Here is a 21,505-nt window from a genome sequence, read left to right as displayed (position 1 = left end):
ACTCGGGAGGCTGAGGCAGGAGAATGGTGTAAACCCGGGAGGTGGAGCTTGCAGTGAGCTGAGATCCGGCCACTGCACTCCAGCCTGGGCCACAGAGCGAGACTTCGTCTCAAAAAAAAAAGAAAATAACAGATATAAATCATGACCAGTGACCAATCACATCACATCTTTTAAAGTCTGTGGGTGATTGATCAGTGACATGTTAATCAGTTTATGCTTAGATAGCAAAGTCTGTTGTTCTGTTGCCTCCTTCCCAGTGACAAACATGTGACATTTTATAACACAGATAGTTGAAAGGGGGAATTGGCCATCAAAGATGAAAACGCAACAAAGAAACAAAAAGTTATAACACTGGAAGCAAAATTTGAGTCAAATGTAAAGGGAATTAAGGAAGAAATAGCTGTCATCGAAGTGTTGACACTGCTGCCATTAAAGAGATTCTAGATATACCTCCAGGGAAACTAATAAAGGCAACCTTATCAACATGAGTGAAGAAAGTGATTGTGACAAAAAGGATGAAGGCAGTCCAGTAGACGTGACATTGGCAAAAGCCATTATATTAAAAGAACTCTCCGAGATGTTTCATGCCATTGAAAGCATAAAGGGTAAAACATGGAAGCAGATCCAAACTTAGAAAGGTGTATAACAATTTGCCAAGACATAAAAAAAATGCTTGCTCTGTATTTTTTTTTGATAAGAGGTGGCAAGCACTGTTCAAACTACTCTTGATAAACTTTTTATAAAGAATAAATCATGTTAATTCTCAATGTGTCTAATGTTTTAATTTAGAACGTACTCAATAAATACTAGTTTTTAAAATTTTGCTATACACTTATAAATGACAGTAACAAAGTTATATTTTGACAAAAAATTTAAAAGTTATGGAAAAATAGTTTTTCTCATCGATTATTAAAGATTACTTTGCCTGGACAACTTGTACAGTCATTTTTGTGGTCCTGCATGGCTGTCAAAGTTGGGGCTGCCTACATACGTACTGATACAATATACTTTTTTTTTGGCCAGGCACAGTGGCTCATGCTTGTAATCCCAGCACTTTGGGAGGCCCAGGCAGGTGGATCACGAGGTCAGGAGATTGAAACCAGCCTGGCCAACATGGTGAAACTCTGTCTCTACTAAAAATACAAAAATTAGCTGGGCGTCGTGGCACATGCCTGTAATCCCAGCTACTCAGGAGACTGAAGCAGGAGAATCGCTTGAACCAGGGAGTTGGAAGTTGCAGTGAGCCGAGATCGCACCACTGTACTATATATAGCCTGGTGACAGAGCCAGACTCTGTCTCAAAAAAAATCTATCTATCTATCTATCTATCTATCTATCTATCTATCTATCTATCTATCTATCTATCTATAGATAGATACACTTTTTTATAAAGTATGTACTTTTTTGTATCTGGCTTGTTTCTTTCAATAGAATTTTTTAAGGAATCATCACTTACAAAAGTATTAATAGTACAATTTTTAAAATATTTCTAATATGAACACTTTCTTTTTTATTTTATTAAATTTCCATAGATTTTTGGGGAATAGATGATGTTTGGTTACATGAGTACATTCTTAAGTGATTTGTGAGATTTTGGTGCACCTAGAACCCGAGCAGTATACACTGTACCCAATTTGTAGTCTTTTATCCCTCACCCTCCTCCCACCCTTTCCCCTAAATCTCCAAAGTTCATTGTATCATTCTTATGCCTTTGCATCCTCATAGCTTAGCTCCCACTTATGAGTGAGAACATAAGATGTTTGGTTTTCCATTCCTGAGTTACTTCCCTTAGAATAATGATCTCCAGTTCCATCCAGGTTGCTGCAAATGCCATTATTTCATTCCTTTTTATGGCTGGATTGTATTCCATGGTATATATACTGCAATTTCTTTATCCATTTATTGATTGATGGGCATTTGGGTTGGTTCCATACTTTTGAAATTGCTAATTGTGCTGCTATAAATATGTGTACAAGTATCTTGTTTGTATAATGACTTATTTTCTTCTGGGTACTCAGTAGTTGGATTGCTGGCTCAAATGGTGGTTTTACATTTCGTTCTTTAAGGAATCTCCACACTGTTTTCCATACTGATTGTACTAGTTTACATTCCCACCAGCAGTGTAAAAGTGGTGCCTTTCACCGCATCCCCACCAACATCTGTTGTTTTTTTATTTTTTTGATTATGGCCAATTCTTGCAGGAGTAAGGTGGTATCACATTGTGTCTTTGATTTGCATTTCTGCAATCATTAGTGATGTTGAGCATTTTTAAATTTGTTTGTTGGCCATTTATATGTCTTCTTTTGAGAATTATCTGTTCATGTCCTTAGCCCACTTTTTGATGGTATTGTTTGTTTTTTATTGCTAATTTGTTTGAGTTCCATGTAGATTCTGGATATTAGTCCTTCGTCGGATGTGTAGATTGTGAAGATTTTCTCCCACTCTGTGTGTTTTCTGTTTACTCTGCTGAGTGTTTCTTTTGCTGTGCAGAAACTTTTTAGTTTAGTTAAGTCCCACCTACTTACTGTTTTTGTTCCATTTGCTTTTGGGTTCTGCCTAAGCCAATGTCTAGAAGGGTTTTTTTAATGCTATCTTCTATACTTTTTATGGTTTCAGGTCTTAGATTTAAGTGCTTGATCCATCTTGAGTTGATTGTTGTATAAGGTGAGAGACGAGGATCCAGTTTCATTCTTCTACATGTGGCTTGCCAATTATCCCAGCACCATTTGTTGAATAAGGTGTCCTTTCCCCTACTTCATATTTTTGTTTGCTTTGTCGAAGATCAGTTGACTTTTTAAGTATTTGGCCTTATTTCTGGGTTCTTATTCTGTTCCATTCGTCTAAGTGCCTATTTTTATATCAGTACCATGCTTTTTTGATAACTGTAGCCTTGTAGTATAGTTCAAAGTTGGATAGTGCAGTGCCTCCATGTTTGTTCTTTTTGCTTAGTCTTGCTTTGGCTATGTGGGCTCTTTTTTGATTCCATGTGAATTTTGGAATTGTCTTTTCTAGTTCTGTGAAGAAGGATGGTGTTATTTTGATGGGAATTGCATTGAATTTGTATATTGCTTTTGACAGTAGGTTCATTTTCACAGTATTGATTGTACCCATCCATGAGCATGGAACGTGTTTCCATTTGTTTGTGTCATCTATGATGTCTTTCAGCAGTGTTTTATAGTTTTCATTGTAGAGATCTTTCACCTCCTTGGTTAGGTATATTTTCCAAGTTTGTGTGTGTGTGTATGTTTGTGTGTGTGTGTGTGTGTGTGTTTGCAGCTATTATAACAGGGGTTGAGTTCTTGAATTGATTTTCCGCATGATTGCTGTTGGTGTATAGCAGTGCTACTGATTTGTGCACATTGCTTTTGTATACTGAAACTTTTCTGAATTCATTTATCAGTTCTGGGAGCTTTTTGGAGGAGTCTTTAGGATTTTCTAGGTCTACAATCATATCATCAGCAAACAGCGACAGTTTGAATTCCTCTTTACTGATTTGGATGCCCTTTACTTCTCTTGTGTGATTGCTCTGGCTAGGACTTCCAGTACTATGTTGAATGGAAGTGGTGAGAGTGGGCATCCTTTTCTTCTTCCAGTTCTTAACAGGAATGCTTTCAGTGTTTCCCGTTCAGTATTATGTTGGCTGTAGGTATGTCCATAGGTGGCTTTTGTTACATTAAGGTATGTCCATTTTAGACTGATTTTGCTGAGGGATTTAATCATAAAGGGATGCTGGATTTTGTCAGATGCCTTTTCTGCATCTATTGATATGATCATGTGATTTTTGTTTTTTATTCTGTTTATGTGATTTTTGTTTTTTATTCTGTTTAAGTGGTCTGTCACATTTATTGACTTGAGTATGTTAAACCTTCCTTGCCTCCCTGGTACGAAACCCACTTGATCATGGTGGATTATCTTTTTGATATGCTGTTGGATTTGGTTAGCTAGTATTTTGTTAAGGATTTTTGCATCTATAGTCATCAGATATATTTGTCTATAGTTTATTTTATTTCCAGTTTTATTCAGTTGTGGTCAAAGACAGTGCTTGATATAATTTAAATTTTCTTAAATTTATTGAGACTTGTTTGGTGGCCTACAATATGGTCTATATTGAAGAACATTCCATGTGCTGATGAATAGAGTGTATATTCTGTGGTTGTTGGGTGGAATGTTCTGTAAATATCTGTTAAGTCCATTTGTTCTAGGGTATAGTTTAAATCCATTGTTTCTTCGTTGACTTTCTGTCTTGATGACCTGTCAAGTGCTGTCATTGGAGTATTGAAGTCCCCCACTATTATTATGCTTCTGTCTATGCCAGTTTTTAGGTTTAGTAATAATTGTTCTATATTTAAGATTGTGATACCTTCCTGTTGGACAAGGCCTTTTATCATTATATAATGTCCTTCTTTGTCTTTTTCGACTGCTGTTGTTTTCAAGTTTGTTTTGTCTGATATAGGAATAGCTACTCCTGCTAGCTTTTGGTGTCCATTTGCATGGAATGTCTTTTTCCACCCCTTTACCTTAAGTTTATGTGAATTCTTATGTGTTAGGTGAGTCTCTTGAAAGCAGCAGATACGTGTTCAGTGAATTATCAATTCTGCCATTCTGTATCTTTTAAGTGGAGCATTTAGGCCATTTACATTCAATGTTGGTATTGAGATGTGACATACTATTCTATTCCTTGTGCTATTTGCTGCCTGAATACTTTGGTATTTACATATGTATGTATGTATGTATGCATGTATGTATTTACTTACTGTGTTGTTTTATAGGTCCTGGGAGATTTATGCTTTAAGGACGTTCTGTTTGATGTATATTGAGGATTTGTTTCAAGATATAGAGCTCGTTTTGCAGTTCTTCGTAGTGCTGGCTTAGTAGTGGTGTATTCTCTCTGCATTTGCTTGTCTGAAAAAGATTATCTTTCCTTCATTTATGAAGCTTAGTTTCACTGGATACAGAATTATTGGCTGACAGTTGTTTTGTTTAAGGAGGCTGAAGATAGAACAACAATTCCTTCTAGCTAGTAGGGTTTGTACTGAGAAATTTGCTGTTAATCTGAGAGATTTTCCCTCATAGGTTAGCTCATGCTTTTGCCTCACAGCTCTTAATATTCTTTTCTTTGTCTTTCCTTTAGGTATCTTGATGACTATGTGCCTAGGTGATGATCTTTTGGTGATGAATTTCCCAGTTGTTCTTTGAGCTTCTTGTATTTGGATGTCTAGGTCTCTAGCAAGGCCAGGGAAGTTTTCCTCGATTATTCCCCCAAATACGTTTTCCATACTTTTAGATTTCTCTTCTTCCTCAGGAATGCCAATTATTTTTAGGTTTGGTTGTTTAAAATAATCCAAAACTTCTTGGAAGCTTTGTTCATTTTTTTTTTTTAATCTTTTTTATTTGTCTTTGTTAGATTGGGTTATTTTGAAAATCTTGTCTTCAGGCTCCAAAGTTTTTCCTTCTACTTGTTTGATTCTATTGCCGAGACTTTCCAGTGCATTTTGTGTTTCTGTAAGTGTGTCCTTGATTTCCAGAAGTTGTGAGTGTTTTTTATTTATATTACCTATTTCACTGAAGATTTCTTCCCTCATATCTTGTATCATTTTTTTGATTTCATTAAATTAGACTTTGCCTTTTTCTGGTGCCTCCTTGATTAGCTTAATAACTGACCTTCTGGATTCTTTTTCTGGCGGATCAGGGATTTCTTCTTGGTTTGGATCCATTGCTGGCGAGCTAATGTGATGTTTTATTTTTTGAGGGTGTTAAAGAACCTTGTTTCATCCTATTACCAGAATCGTTTCTCTGGTTCCTTCCCATTTGGGTGGGCTCTGTCAGAGGAAGATCGGGGCTCAGGGGCTGCTGTTCGATTCTTTTGTCCCGTGGGGTGCTCCCTTGATGTAGTACTTTCCCTCTGTTCCTAGAGGGATGTGGCTTCCTGACAGCCAAACTGGAGTGATTGTTATTTCTCTTCTGTATCTAGCCACCCAGTGGGTCTGCCAGGTTCTGGACTGGTACTGGGGGGTGTCTGTACAGAGTCCTGTGATATGAACCATCTTCTGGTCTCTCAGCTGTGGATAGCAGCACCTGCTCTGGTGGAGGTAGCAGGAGAGTGAAATGGACTCTGTGAGGGTCCTTAGTTGTATTATTGTTGTTTACTAGTTTTGTGCTGGTTGGCCTCCTGCCAGGAGGTGGCACTTTCAAGAAAGCATCAGCTGTGGTAGTATAGGGAGGATCAGGTGGTGAGTGGGGCCCCAGAACTCCCAAGAGAATATGACCTTTGTCTTCAGCTACCAGGGTGGATAGAGGAAGACTCTCAGGTGGGGGCAGGGTTAGTCGTGTCAGAGCTTAGATTCTCCTTGGGTGGGGCTTGCTACCACTGCTGTGGGGGATGGGAGTATGGTTCCCAGGTCAACAGAGTTATGCTTCCAGGAAGATTATGGCTGTCTCTCCTGTGTCATGCAGGTCACTAGGCAAGTGGAGAAAACCAGCAGTTACAGGCCTTACCCAGCTCCTGTGCAACCCAAAAGGCCAATCTCACTCCCACCATGCCTTCCTCACCAACAGCACCGGGTTTGTTTACAGGCAGTGGGCGAGCAGGGCTAAGAACTTGCCTCAGGCTACCAGCTTCCTGGCTGAGAAAGCAAGCAGGGCTTTCAGGTTTTGTGCCACCCCGCCTGCCCACATCTGCACTTGGGCTTCACCTCTTTCCCTGAGTTCTGTCCAAGAAACTTCACATTCAGTTGGAATTGTTACAAAATTCAGTTGGAAGTTTCCTTCTCCCTGTGGTCTTTTCCCAGTTCCTCTGGCAGCCCTCCCCAAGGACTCCTGTGAGACCATGTGTCAGAGATGGCTTCCCTGGGGACTGAGCTCTTCCCGCTGCTTACTCTACTCCTGTATTTCGCTTGGCTGTCTAAATTATCTCAGCTCCAGGTAAGGTCAAATCCCTCTCCCATGATCTGGACCTTCAGTTTCCCTAGTGAAGGTGTGTGTTTGGGGGTGGATGATCCCCTTTTCCCACTTTCCCACTTTGAGCACTCCAATTATTTGGGCTGTCTCTTAGGTCCTGTGGGAACAATCCCCTTCTTTCAAAGGGTCTGTGGATTCTCTCGGCTTTCCTAGTATGTTCCTGCAGTAGTTCTTGGAGCAAAAGTTCACAGTGTGAGTCTCCACACGCTGCTTTGTTTGTCTGAGTGAGAGCTTCAAATTAGTCCTGCCTCCTATCTGCCATTTTCTTTTTTTTTTTTTTTTTTTTGAGACGGAGTCTCACTCTGTTGCCCAGGCTGGAGTGCAGTGTCCAGATCTCAGCTCACTGCAAGCTCTGGCTCCTGGGTTTACGCCATTCTCCTGCCTCAGCCTCCGGAGTAGCTGGGACTACAGGCGCCCACCACCTCGCCCGGCTGGTTTTTTGTGTTTTTTAGTAGAGACGGGGTTTCACTGTGTTAGCCAGGATGGTCTCGATCTCCTGACCTCGTGATCTGCCCGTCTCGGCCTCCCAAAGTGCTGGGATTACAGGCTTGAGCCACCGCGCCTGGCCCTATCTGCCATATTCTCCCCCACAATCCTTTTTTAAAATTGTGAAGTGGTAGTCCATACTACAGATAAACCACATGCTTTTATTAATACTTTGTTGATATTTGGATTAGTCACATACTTTTACAGTAAGACTGCTGTAAAATTTTTGCATATGCCTTTTTATGGGTATATGTTTCTATTCTCTTGAATAAATAGGAGTGGAATTATTGGGTTACATGGTAAGCATGCATTTAATTTCATAAGGAATGGATCAGTTTTCCACGTGATTCTATGATTTTACTGTCCCAATAACAATGTATAATGCAGCCCTTTTAAATCATGCCTCTCAGAGAGAATGAGAATTGAGTTCTAATTTGCTAAGATAACCTATTATATATATAGTAGTCCCCTCTTATTGAGGGGGATATGTTCCAAGACCCTCAGTGGATGCCTGAAACCGCAGCTATTAATACTGAACCCTATATGTACTCTGTTTTTTCCTAAATATACATACCTATGATAATGTTTAATTTATAAATTAGGTACAGTAAGAGATTAACAATAACTAATAATAAAATAGGGCAATTATAACCACATATTGGAAAAGTTTTATGAATGTGGCCTCTCTCTTTTCAGTTGACTGTGGGTAACTGAACCCACAGAAAGAGAGACCACAGATAAGAGGGGCTGCTACACCGAATTACCATCTCCCCTGGATTCATAGGAATCTAGAATCGTCCTAGCTTTGGGCTATCCTTGAGAGAACTGAGAAAATAGTCACTGAATTAATTTTATCTAGTTCTTTCTCCCACAGAACCCCACGTGAGAAGGGTTGTATAAGAGTTTAATTTGTTCCATCCATGTCCTTAGCAGCATTTTCAGGCTCTGGTTTTAGCCATTTTACTGGATGTGAAGAGGTATAATTGTGTGGTTTTAATCTGTATTTTCTTGATTCCTGATGATGTTGAGTGCCTGTTTGGTGTGTCATTTGTATATCTTATTTTGTTAAGTGTCTGTTCAATTCTGTTGCTCATTTTTTCGCTTGGTGATTTTTATTGTTTATTTGTATTATTGCAGCTAGAAGCCGTTTATCTGAAATGTAGTATGATTTTTTTTAACCAGTCTGTGGCTTGTGTTTTGCTTGTAATTGCTTTGTTTTTGATGAACAAAAATTTTAGTATTTCTTTTTCTAGAGACACTGTCTTATTCTGTCGCTCAGGCTGGACAGCAGTGGTGCGATCACAGCTCACTGCAGCCTCAAACTCCTAGGCTCCAGTGATGGCACTGCCTCAGCCTCCCAGGTAGCTGGGACTGAAGGTATGTGCTACCGTGACCAGCCAATTAAACATATATATATGTGTGTGTGTGTGTGTGTGTGTGTGTGTATGTGTATATATGTGTGTGTGTGTGTGTGTGTGTGTGTGTGTGTGTGTGTGTTTCCCAGGCTGGAGTGCAATGGTGCCATCTTGGCTCACCGGAACCTCCTCCTCCTCCTGGGTTCAAATGATTCTTCTACCTCAGCCACCCTAGTAACTGCGATTACAGGCATGCGCCACTACGCCCAGCTAATTTTGTATTTTTAGTAGAGATGAGGTTTTTCCATGTTGGTCAGGCTGGTCTTGAACTCCTGACCTCAGGTGATCTGCCTGCCTCAGCCTCCCAAAGTGCTGGGATTACAGGCATTAGCCACCGTGCCCGGCCTAAAAATTTTTTTTTTTTTTTTTTGAGACAAAGTCTGGCTCTGTCGCCCAGGCTGGAGTGCAGTGGCGCGATCTCGGCTCACTGCAAGCTCCGCCTCCCGGGTTCACGCCATTCTCCTGCCTCAGCCTCCAGAGTAGCTGGGACTACAGGCGCCCGCCACCTCGCCCAGCTAATTTTTTGTATTTTTAGTAGAGATGGAGTTTCACTGTGTTAGCCAGAATGGTCTCAATCTCCTGACCTTGTGATTCGCCCGCCTGGACCTCCCAAAGTGCGGGGATTACAGGCATGAGCCAGCGCGCATAGGGTCTTGCTATGTCGTCCAGGGTGGCCTTGAACATCTAGCCTCAGTTTTTTGGTAGATTTTATAGGATTTCCTATGTAGATTATCATGTCACCTGTGAATAAAGAGTTTTGCTTCTTTTCTAATCTTAATGCCTTGTGTTTGTTTTTCTGTCCTTATTTACTTGATAGAAACTCTGGTATAGTGTGGAACAGAAGAATGAGAACAGTCATCCTTGTTTTTGTTCCTGATTTTGGAAGGAAAGCAATTCAGCCTTTCATCTTTGTAATGTCAGCTATAAGCTTTTCCTAGATGTCTATTATGAGATTGGAAAAGGTGTCTTCTATTTGTAGTTTGCTGAGTGTTCTTATTAAGAATGGATATTGATTTTGTCAAATGCTTATTCTGCATCTGTTGATATCATAATTTTTTCTTTATCAGTCTTTTAATAAAAGTTATTAATGATTAATTTTTTAATTTTTAAATTGTAAACCAATCTGGCATTCCTGGGTAAACCCCACTTGGTCATAGTAAATTCTGATTTTCTTGGATTTGATTGCTACAATTGGCTAAAACTTTTAACATATATGTTTATGCTTTCTCCAAAAGCATTGTAATTTTACATTTTATGGTTAGGTTTTTTGTCTATGGTGTTATGTAGTGGTCAGAGTTCTTTTTTTTCCATACAGCAATACAATTGGGTTTTTTTGGTTTGTTTTTGTTCATTTTATTTTACTTTCCAACTTGTAAGTTCAGGGGTACGTGTATAGGTTTGTTATATAGGTAAACCCCTGTCATGGGTGTTTGTTGTGCAGAATATTTCATCCCTCAGGGCAATGCAGTTGTTTTAGCACCAGCTGTTTCCTTTCCCCATTGGACTGCTTTGATGTATTTACTGAAAATTGATTTGACCGTATATCTGTGGTCTATTTCTGTGGTCTGTATTCTGCTTTATTAGTCTATGTGTTGATCCTTATACTAATGCCAATCCATCTTGAATAGTGTAGTAAGTCTCAAAGTCAGCTTTGGTAAGTCCTCTAAATTTATTTCTTGTTTTCTATTTGTTTATCCTTCTACTAAAATTTCTTCAGTTTGTTGTCAGTGTGCTAATTCATTTATCGGGTGTTACACCATATATATTTTTAACTTCATCTACTACATTTCTCATGACTGTTATTTGTACCTTTTTCCCTATCTTTTTTCATATTGATAATATCTAGCAGTGTCTTTTACTTAGTTTTTTAAATTTTTCTAGAACCTCCAGAAAAAAAATACTACTTTTTTGTTTTTTTTTTTTAAGTCAGGATCGCCCTCTGTTGCCCAGGCTGGAGTATAGTGGTATAATCATAGCTCACTGCGGCCTTGACCTCTCAGGCACAAGCGATTCTCTTGCCTCAGCCTCCCAAGTAGCTGGGACCACAGACATGTGCCACCGTGCTTGACTAATTTTTAAAAAATTTTCTGTATAGACGGGGTCTTCCTGTGTTGCCCAGGCTGGTCTTGATCTCCCAGCCTCAAGTGATCCTTCCACATTGGCGTCCCAAAGTGCTGGGACTACAGGCATGAGCCATCGTGCCTGGCTTCTCCTTTCTTTTAAATTTTTTGGGCTAATTAATTTTTTGGATGCATTTTTGAGATTAATTAATTAATTTTGAGACAGAGTCTCGCTCTGTCACCCAGGCTGGAGGGCAGTGGTGCGATCTCAGCTCACTGCAGCCTCCACCTGCTGGGTTCAAGCGATTCTCCTGCCTCAGCCTCCTGAGTGGCTAGGATTGCAGGCGCATGCCACCATGTCCGGCTAATTTTTGTATTTTTAGTAGAGACGGGGTTTCACCATATTGGTTAGGCTGGTCTTGAACTCCTGACCTCATGATCCGCCCGCCTCGACCTCCCAAAGTGCTGGGATTACAGGCATGAGCCACCACTCCCGGCCTGGATGCATTTATTCTAACATACCTGCTTCTGCTTCATTTTGTAATCAGTGTGTTTTGTTTTGTTTCATTTTTAAATGACTGGCCTTCTCAAATGTCTTATAATTTTGGCCCTGGAACAGATTTTCCCGTGGAGATATAAGTTATTGTGTAAAACAATGCTTTTGGGTGACTAAAAATGTCAGCCTCTTTGAGTTCATGGTATGAGGGGATTGGAGACACGCTGATGCTATAAAACCACTATCACTTTTTGCCTCATATACACATGCTTTGTTAATTTTTCACCCATTGCTCCTCTGGATGAAGAGACATCAGGAGGCTCTATTAGTCTATTCTTGTGTTGCCATAAAGAAATAACCTGAGTGTGGGTAATTTTAAAAGAAAAGAGATTTATTTTAGCTCATGGTTCTGCAGGCTGTACAGGAAGCATGGTGCTGGCATTTGCTTTTGGTGAGGGCCCGAGACAGCTTACCATCTTGGTAGAAAGCAAAGGGGGAGCCAGTGCATCACATGACAAGGGCAGGAGCAAGAGAAAAGGGGAGGTCCCAGACTTCTTTGAACAGTCAGATCTCGTGTGAACTAACTAATGAGAACTCACTTATCAGCAAGGGGATAGTGTTAAACCATTCATGAGGGACCTGCCCCCATGATCCAATCATCTCTCCCCAGGCCCCACTTCCAACACTGGGAATCACATTTCAAAATGAGATTTGGAGGGGACACACATCCAAACCATATCAGGTGCATTCCTTAACAGCCTTGGCTACATATTAGAACCAAAAGAGGAGCTTTAAAAAACAATAGTGATGTTGATTCTCATTCCCAGGTATTTGAATTTAATTGGCGTAATTGTGCAGCCTAAATCTAGGACTTTTTTTTGTTTTACTGCTTTAAAATAATTTCATAATTTGGAGGAAGTTGCAAAAATATACAGAGAAGTTGATGTATACCCTTCACCCACTTTCCCATAATGATTACATTTTTTATCACTATAGTACAGTATCAAAGCCAGAAAATTGACATTGGTACAATGTGTGTGCGTAGTTCTGCAGAGTTCTGTCATTTTATCACATATGTAGTTTCATGTAACTACTACCACATTCAAGACACAAAAAGTCTATTACCACAAAAATATCCCTCATGCTACTCCGTTACAGTCACATCTCTTCTTCCCCCACCATGATCCCTAATATCTGACACTAATCTGTTTTCCAACTCTGTAATTTTGTCATTTCAAGAATATTATAGGAATAGAATCATACAGATGTGATTTTCAAGATTTGCTTGCCATTGAGATCCAGCCGAGTATTAAATTTTGCTACTTTTTAATATTGCTGAGTAACATTCCATAGTATGAATGTACTGTAATTTGTTCAGCGATTCACCTGGTGAGGGACATTTTCATTGTTTCCAGGTTATGGAAAATAAGGTAGAGCATATGCATTTAATATAATTATTGGTAGGGCTCAATTCTCCATGTTAGTTTTTGGAGATGTTTTTCGTTTGTTTCTTTCCTCTGTTTCTCATGTCTCTGTTTTTGTTTTCCTGCCTTTTCATGGATTACTTGACATTTTTTAGAATCCCATTTTTTATATCTGTAGTATTTTTGAGTGTCTAGAATTTTCAGTGGTTGCTCTGTGAATTGCCCTTACTTATCACCATCCACTGGTGTCACATTTTGTCAGTTTGAATAAAGTCTAGAAATCTTGCCTCCTTTTAAGTCCTTTTATCCTCCCCCATTTATAATTGTCTTAGTAGATACAGATTAATACCTCTTTAGTCTTGGATGTCATCTTTTATTAGCTATTATTTTTGTTGAATATTGTCTTTATTCCTCCCTACTGGGATTTTGATTTGGTAAATATTGGACCTTCTTATTCTGTCTCTTACGTCTGTTAACCTTTATTTTGTATTTTTTCATTGTTTTATTTGTGCTCTAATATAGGACCTCTGATCTGTTTTCTTCCCCCAGTTTACCAGTTATCTCTTTGGCAGTGTCTATTCTGTATTTTTAACTTGTCCACTGAGTTTTGTAATCTTTAAAATTTTGATATTAGTTTAACTTTGTGAAGTTCTATTTGGTTCTTTTCCAAATGTGTTGATTTTTTTATATATGCTATTATTTTATATGTTTGTATTTAAACACATGTATTTCTAAGTTTCTATTTGATGGTGCTGTAGTCTGAAGTTCTTAGGGATCTAATTTAGTTTGTGTGTCTTTTGACTCCCACTAAGGTTGGATTGTTTCTTAGTGTATTTTTAAATTTTGAATTATGAGATCATTTTCCATAGGCTTTTGTCTGGGGTTTAGTTCTGTGCTTGGGTTGAGAGCATGCCTCTGGAGTTTTGTGAGGGGTTCCTGATTATATGACCAATCAGGAACCAAATTTTATTTTGATGTTTTAGATTGAGATTAAGACTCTTTGTTGTTACTATTTTCCTGAGCCTAGCAGCAATTGACAAGGTGTTTTTCTCTAGTTCGACCTTCTCACTGATGGTGTATCGCTCTGTATTTACGTGGGACACCTTAGTTCTATTTCTTGTGTTGCAGACATCTCTATGGCCTCATCTTGTTATCTGAATTAAAACATAAAACCCAAGGCTATTGAGGCAGACAAACCCCAACCATAGCTAACATAATAGTTCCTAATCTGACTGCTCTGATTTGGCATTAGGGGACCTAGGGAAGGTAGTATTACCAAAATGCTAATAGTAGCTTATGTTGGAATAGTGGATTGAAGATCCCTTCTTACCGTTTATTTTTTAAACTTCCTTGTTTTGTAATGAAAATATTAAAACTGTATAAAAATATTGAGAGGAAATAAGTATATTAGTGTCCTTAAAAGTTTTTAGATTTAAACACACTACAAAATGACAAAACAAAAATTTCAGAATTAGTTTTATTATTAAAATATTTGCAGACTTTTGTATGAAAACACAGAAAAAGATCTTTCTGATACTCAACGACACCTTGCTAAGAAAAAATATGAGCTACAGCTTACTCAGGAGAAAATTATGTGCTTGGATGAAAAAATTGGTGAGTTTTTTTCTCCTGATATTACTTTTAGTTTTTCTTAAGTTTGGTAGCAAAGATATGTTTTCTTCTCTTCAATATAACATAGATAAACTTGGAAACAAGCCCTTAACTAAGTTTATGAATAAAAAATAATAGAAAAAATTCATTTTTCTGACAGCAAAAATTTTTAGATTTAGCACCATAAGTACTTAGTGAAAGTTAAAATTTGTTTGTAAACTTATGATAACTTAAATTTGAATTTTTTGTGTAATGTAGGTTGTCCATAGCTGCTGTAATGAAACATAGTATCTATATATTACTTTTGGTGGAAAGTGTACATATGGTTAGTTATGTCTATGATATTACTGGGGTTTGTAGAGAAAGTTCCTTTTTTAAAGTTTCCTATTTATGTTTGTTATTAGTGATCAGTATGAAAATGTGGTCATAACTTAATCTTATAGGGTAAAATTTTGGTCAGGGCTATAAAAGAGCTTATTTTAAAGTAGAGGAAATATTGTTAACACGCTATTATATAGTTCAAGAATGTCTGGTATAAACAACTAGGTAGGTGGAGATACTGTGTATCAAACCAGGAAATATTAAAACAGAAATATAAAAGGTAATATTGAAGGAGAACTCATATTTGGGTATTTTAAGTCCCAATAAAGATCTAAGGTAAGCAGTTGAATATTTAAATTTGTGTCTCAGAAGAGAAAGATACATATTTGGGACACATCAGCATATAAATGATATTTTAAAACCATGAAATTACCTAGGGAAATGTAGAGAATGAGGAGAAGAGGATCCAGGATTGAGTAAGAAGAAGCCAAAGAAGTAGGAAGAAGACCCAGAAGTGAGTGTTATTTTGGAAGACCAGAAAGCAAAGTGTTTTTAAAAGGGGAGGATATGATGAATTGTCAGACACTTTTGAGAAGTGAAATAAGTGAGGCTAAAAAAAAATATTGATTGGATTTGGCACATGGGAAGATTTGGTAACACCAAAAAATAAACATTTGAATGGAGTGTTGGATGTAGAAGATAGAGTGGGTTGAGGAATAAATGGGAAGTGAAGTCGGGACAGAAAAGCAGTCTCTCAAGAAGTTTGGCTATTAAAGGGTAGCAAGAAAATAGGGTAATAGTTTGAATGGGCTGTTAGGTTGATAATTTTTTTAAGCTAGGAGATACTAGAGTTATTTTAGAGATGTATTGATTGTTTGATTGCCAATGGGAATGAATCAGATATCAGGACACACGAAACATGTGGGTTGCCTTAAAGGCAATACTGCCTGCAAAAAGAGACGTGGCGTATTCTCCAGTACTATATAGATCAAGTTTTTGGCATATGACAATATGGTATTATCTCCCTTAGCACTGCTCCTGGATGGACCTCACAGGTATTAACCTAGTAGGGATTAATCTTGAAGTCTGGTCTAACAGAGCTTCCCTTGTAGAGCTCTAGACCAGTGGTTCTCAAACTTTCATCCGTGTCAGAACCTTGAGAGCTAATAAAGAGCGTTGGAGCCAGCCTCCTTGAAGTAGGCTAGGACCAGAGCTTTTGTGTCTCTATCAGTTTCTGTAGGTAAATCTAATACCTTAGAACCCCTACTCTAGATGAGTGGTTCTCAATCCTTATTATACATTAGAATCACTGGGGAAAGAAGGAGTTTCTGAAACATAAATTGCTGTGCCCACCCCCAGAATTTATGTTTCAGTAGGTCTGGAATAGAGGCCTAAGAATGTACATTTCCCAGGTGATGCTGATGGTGCTGGTTGAGAAACCACAATTGGAAAACTATTCTATTCTTCTATACCAATCATTCAGGCCTTCAACACTGACACTGGCTTGCAAGAGTTCTCACAAATTGAATCATACTTCCTGGGATGATTTTTTTTCCTAGGAATTTTTATAACACTATTTTAGAAATATCAGAATATTAGAAGACATTTTATTTTAAAGACTTAATTGAATATTTTATTAAGATTTGTTACTTACCAACTTTTTCTACAACAGTGATTCTAGGCTAGCGGGAGGGGAGGGGAAACTAGAGGGGAGAAATGCCACAGATTGTTTGGTATTCCACTTACTTCATCCACCCACTCTTTCTTTTCCCATCATACATGTAAGTCTACTTTGAGAACTTGCAATATAGAGCTTTCCTTAACTATTCTAATTCATTGGTATTGTGCTTTTGTGTTTATGCATCATTTAGAGTTTTGTAATTCACTGTAGTTTTTAATCAAAAAAGCATTAATTTGGGATATAGCACTCATTGTTAGTAATTGAATATAATACATTAGAAGTAAGGAGAACTTCAAAAAGTATGATAATCTGCTTGAAATAGAAAAAAAATTATTTTGATTAAAACAACACTTTTATGATTGCATATTTAGATAATTTTACGAGGCAAAATATTGCACAGCGAGAAGAAATCAGCATTCTTGGTGGAACCCTCAATGATCTGGCTAAAGAAAAGGAATGCCTGCAAGCATGTTTGGATAAAAAATCTGAGAATATCGCGTCCCTTGGAGAGAGTTTGGCAATGAAAGTATGTTCTGAGAACTGTGGTTTATAAGGAATGTTTAAATGAAATGTTAAACTATGGTTTAAAAACTAGAATCTGAATAAAATATTCTAATTTTCTCAAATTTTTTTTTTCTAGAGAGTTGAAACTTCAAAATCTGACTTTGAAATACTTTAAGATAGTCTTAGGAAGCATGTGTACAAATCCAGTAGTTAATATTTTAAGTTGATTTTTCTATCATGAATTAGTAATTAACATTAACTGACGAACTAATTCAGATATCAAAATATAAAGCATGGCAATAAAGCAGTGAGACTAATTTCTTCTTAAAAGCATATTTTCAGGTAGTTACCCTTTGTAATAGTGTTTAGAACTAGGAGAACTTTTCTTTCTTTCTTTCTTTCTTTTTGAGACGGAGTCTCGCTCTGTCGCCCAGGCTGGAGTGCAGTGGCCGGATCTCAGCTCACTGCAAGCTCCGCCTCTCGGGTTCACGCCATTCTCCTGCCTCAGCCTCCCGAGTAGCTGGGACTACAGGCGCCCGCCATCTCGCCGGCTAGTTTTTGTATTTTTTAGTAAAGACGGGGTTTCACCGTGTTAGCCAGGATGGTCTCGATCTCCTGACCTCGTGATCCGCCCGTCTCGGCCTCCCAAAGTGCTGGGATTACAGGCGTGAGCCACCGCGCCCGGCCCTAGGAGCACATTTTTACATCATCCTCAGGTTTTGATGATAGGTCACGTAGGGCTGGTGAATAAAGCTGGATGATAACCTCCATCCCACATTTTTGTTGTTGAAAAAAGATGTTGCCGGCTGCGAGCAGGCCGGGCGCGGTGGCTCACGCCTGTAATCCCAGCACTTTGGGAGGCCGAGGCGGGCAGATCATGAGGTCATGAGATCGAGACCATCCTGGCTAACACGGTGAAACCCCGTCTCCACTAAAAATACAAAAAAAAAAACTAGCCGGGCGAGGTGGCGGCGCCTGTTAGTTCCAACTATTCGGGAGGCTGAGGCAGGAGAATGGCGTGAACCCAGAAGGCGGAGCTTGCAGTGAGCCGAGATCGCGCCCCTGCACTCCAGCCTGCGCGATGAGCGAGACTCCGTCTCAAAAAAAGAAAGAAAGAAAGAAACTGAGGATGAGGCCGGGCATGGTGGCACACGCCTGTAGTCTCAGCTACTTGGGAGGCTGAGGCAGGAGAATCACTTGAGCCTGGGAGGTGGACGTTGCAATGAGCCTAGTTCGTGCAGTCCTCCTCCAGCCTGCATGACAGAGCAAGACTCTGTCTCCAAAAAAAAAAAAAAAAAAAAGTGAATGGTCTGCTTTCTCAAAGCCTCCAGTGTAATGAGGAGAGAGAGAAAGGTACTGTTACGGTAGAATGTATTAAGTGCCATAATGACTTATGCACAATGTGTTGTTGGAGTTGGGCAAAAACACACCTGATTCAGCCTGGGAATTGGGTTAAGGGAGGAGGAAGGTCTGGAAAAACCTTCCATTAAGTAAGTGATGGTGCCTGGACTACCCTGAAAAATGACTAGAAAGTAGTCAGGAGAATATTCAGGGAAAGAAGACAATGAGAAAGGGTGATCCAGACCGGTTGAACAGCTTAAGTGAGAGTCCAGTGGCTTTCATGAGAGAATTTCATGAGACTTCCTGATAGTTTTCCCTGGCCAGAGAACAGGTTGTAGAGAGAGACATATGGGAGGGCAAAGAAAAGATGGGACAGGCAGACAGTCCCTTCTCTGCTATGATGCTAATTGCAGCCTTACAGTGCATGTATGTGTGTGTGTGTATATATATGTATATATCCCATCTCTTCATATATCTATATAGATATATCTATATATATAGATTTAGATATATGAAAAGATATATGTGAAAAGATGGGATATAGATATAGATATATGAAGAGATGGGATAGATAAGGAAAAATCATAAAAGTACATGTTTTTAGTGTGAGCTCTGTCATCGTGGATATGGAGGGTCACTGAAATAATGATAATGAAATGTTACAGTTAGGTATTTATTTTATAACAAATATTCTGGCATCTTAAAATTTATATGAGAGGTGGATTATAGGGAAATGAGAATAGTGACAGGGACACTAGTTAAGAAAACAGTGTTGAGACCTATATTAGAATAGTAGGAGTATCAGTGAAAGAAATAGGTCTCTTAAGGAAGTAAAATTAACAAGGTGTGATTTCTGGCTTAAGAATCACATGGATAATTCCTATGTATGAAGGAAGAAACAGGAACTAGAACAGGCTTACAAAGGAAAGTTATTGACATGTTGAGTTTGAATTGTCTTTGGGATATGTAGGTGAAATGTTGAAATATTCAAAGGCTCTTGGATTTTTAGGTTTGGAGAAAAATTTAAAGTTAATAGATTGGGAATCATGGACATAATTGAGGTCATCAAAGGACATGAGATGGTAAATACTTGTGGAAAAGGCTGACTCGTCTTTGAAATGTTAGGTTTCTTTAGGTGGAATTTTGCTTCTCTTTATATTCAAAACATTTCTGAATATTTAAGCATGATTTCCTTTCAAAACACATTTAGAAACAAAATTCTTCACATCTTTCAAAATCTCATTTTCTTGTGCTATATCTAATATTTCACATTTCTTCCATTCTGCTAACTGTACCAGTGTTATATTTCTTTCACAAGCAATATTGAGTTACAAGTCTACTTCAAACTCAAGAACTTTGTATAAGATTTTATGAAAGTAAACACATCCATCCTCTGTAGGGAAAATATCTTGTAAGGTAGTGTTAGGCAATCAAGAGGAAATGTTCTCTGCAATGATATCTCAGAGCTGAACTAACAAAGGCCACTCAGTGAAAACTAATACTGTTCATATGGAGATTGCAGAAATAAATTATCATGGAAAAGTCTACATTATAGTGAATAAAGTGATTTTTTTTCTGGTATTCATGGTTAAAAAAAATGTTTTACTACTTGCTACCAATTAAAGTTAGAAAACTCAATAGCAACTTCATAGATTTTTGGTCAAGAAAAGCCAGAATTATTTGAATAATGTTATAGTTTGTTTATTTTTTCTAAATATACTTAGCACCATCCTGTCCAGACTGAATTTTGACAGTTAACATGAATCTGCGTCCCTAGTTGGACAACATATGAGGTTGAATAAGGAATATTAAATATCATTTTAAAAAATTGTTAAACGTTGAAGTTGTACAAGGAATACGTCTTAGAACATACTGAAGTTGTACAAGGAATGATGGTACACTTGAGAAATGGTGGTATTAAGGTCATATTAAGAGAAAAATAGGCTAAGAGGATATATTATTGGACTCAACCCAGAAATTTTGTTGCCCTGGATACTTTACAATGTTTCTAGGTAATCTTTTTTTTTTTTTTTAAGATGCACTTATATTGATAAAGCAAAGCCCTTTTTAGGCTTATCAAACATATTTTAAGGTTAATCAAGAAAGGACTTTTTTTTTCTTTTTTTTTTTTTTTTTTGAGACAGAGTCTCTGTCGCCCAGGCTGGAGTACAGTGACAGAATCTTGTCTCACTGCAACCCTTGCCTCCCGAGTTCAAGCGATTCGCCTGCCTCAGTCTCCTGAGTAACTGGGATTATAGGCACCCACCACCACACCCGGCTAATTTTTGTATTTTCAGTAGAGACGGGGTTTCACCATGTTGGTCAGGCTGGTCTCGAACTCCTGACCTCGTGTTCCGCCTGCCTCACCCTCTCAAAGTGCTGGAATTACAGGCGTGAGCCACTGCACTCAGCCTCAAGTAAGAACTTTCAAAAGCACTAGTTCAACTAGCTTTTCAGAATTTGTTTTAGAAATGTATTAAATTATATTTCAAAAATGTGTAAACATTCCATTTTAAGGAGTATTTTGTCTTTTAGTTTTTCCTTCATTGGCTTGTCCTTCTTGAAGGGGTTTAACTTTTTTTTTTTAATGCATATTTTAACAACACACCAGTATCCATTACTGCCAGATGTGGAATCTGCACCATTCCATGAGAAAGCAGAATGGGAAACTGTAGCTAAAAATACCCTAGAGGAGAGCACATGAATAAGGGAAGATAGTATGCACACATACACACCCAAGTGTGTGCAAAGCTAACGCTAAAGAAACGGGAACAGCCAGGCGCAGTGGCTCATGCCTGTAATCCCAGCACTTTGGGAGACCGATGCAGGCGGATCCGCTTGAAGTCAGGAGTTTGAGACCAGCCTGGCCAACATAGTGCAACCCCATCTCTACTAAGAATACAAAAAATTGGCTGGGCATGGTGGCGCATGCCTGTAATCCCAGCTTCTCAGGAGACTGAGGCAGGAGAATCACTTGAACCCGGGAGGCAGAGGTTGCAGTGAGCTGAGATTGCGCCCTTGCACTCCAGCCTGGGCACCAAGAGCAAAACTCCGTCTCAATAAAAAAAAAAAAAAAGAAAAAAGGAAACAGGAACAGAATTGGTTGGAAAATATAGGTTTGAATTTTTAAAAATCTTTTTACTTGGTTACTTAAGATTTGAAAATTCAAAGGGCAAGGTGAAATCCAGTTAGTGAAATAACTTTCTTAC

General features: G+C 38.5%; 1 protein-coding gene across 3 annotated transcripts in view; it reads left to right on the top strand.

Moving 5' to 3' along the window:
* Positions 1 to 21,505, top strand: part of TSGA10 (testis specific, 10) — a 174,466-nt gene that overhangs the window by 58,839 nt on the left and 94,122 nt on the right. For all 3 annotated transcript variants that reach the window (XM_011956551.1, XM_011956552.1, XM_011956553.1), the window contains 2 exons: positions 14,337 to 14,452; positions 16,823 to 16,977. In XM_011956551.1, coding sequence (XP_011811941.1) covers positions 14,337 to 14,452; positions 16,823 to 16,977 — 271 coding nt within the window. The remainder of the gene's footprint in view (positions 1 to 14,336; positions 14,453 to 16,822; positions 16,978 to 21,505) is intronic.

This window comes from Colobus angolensis, unplaced genomic scaffold, assembly GCF_000951035.1.
Source record: "Colobus angolensis palliatus isolate OR3802 unplaced genomic scaffold, Cang.pa_1.0 Scaffold42, whole genome shotgun sequence".
NCBI lineage: Eukaryota > Metazoa > Chordata > Mammalia > Primates > Cercopithecidae > Colobus > Colobus angolensis.
This window is presented reverse-complemented; position numbering and strand designations above follow the sequence as displayed.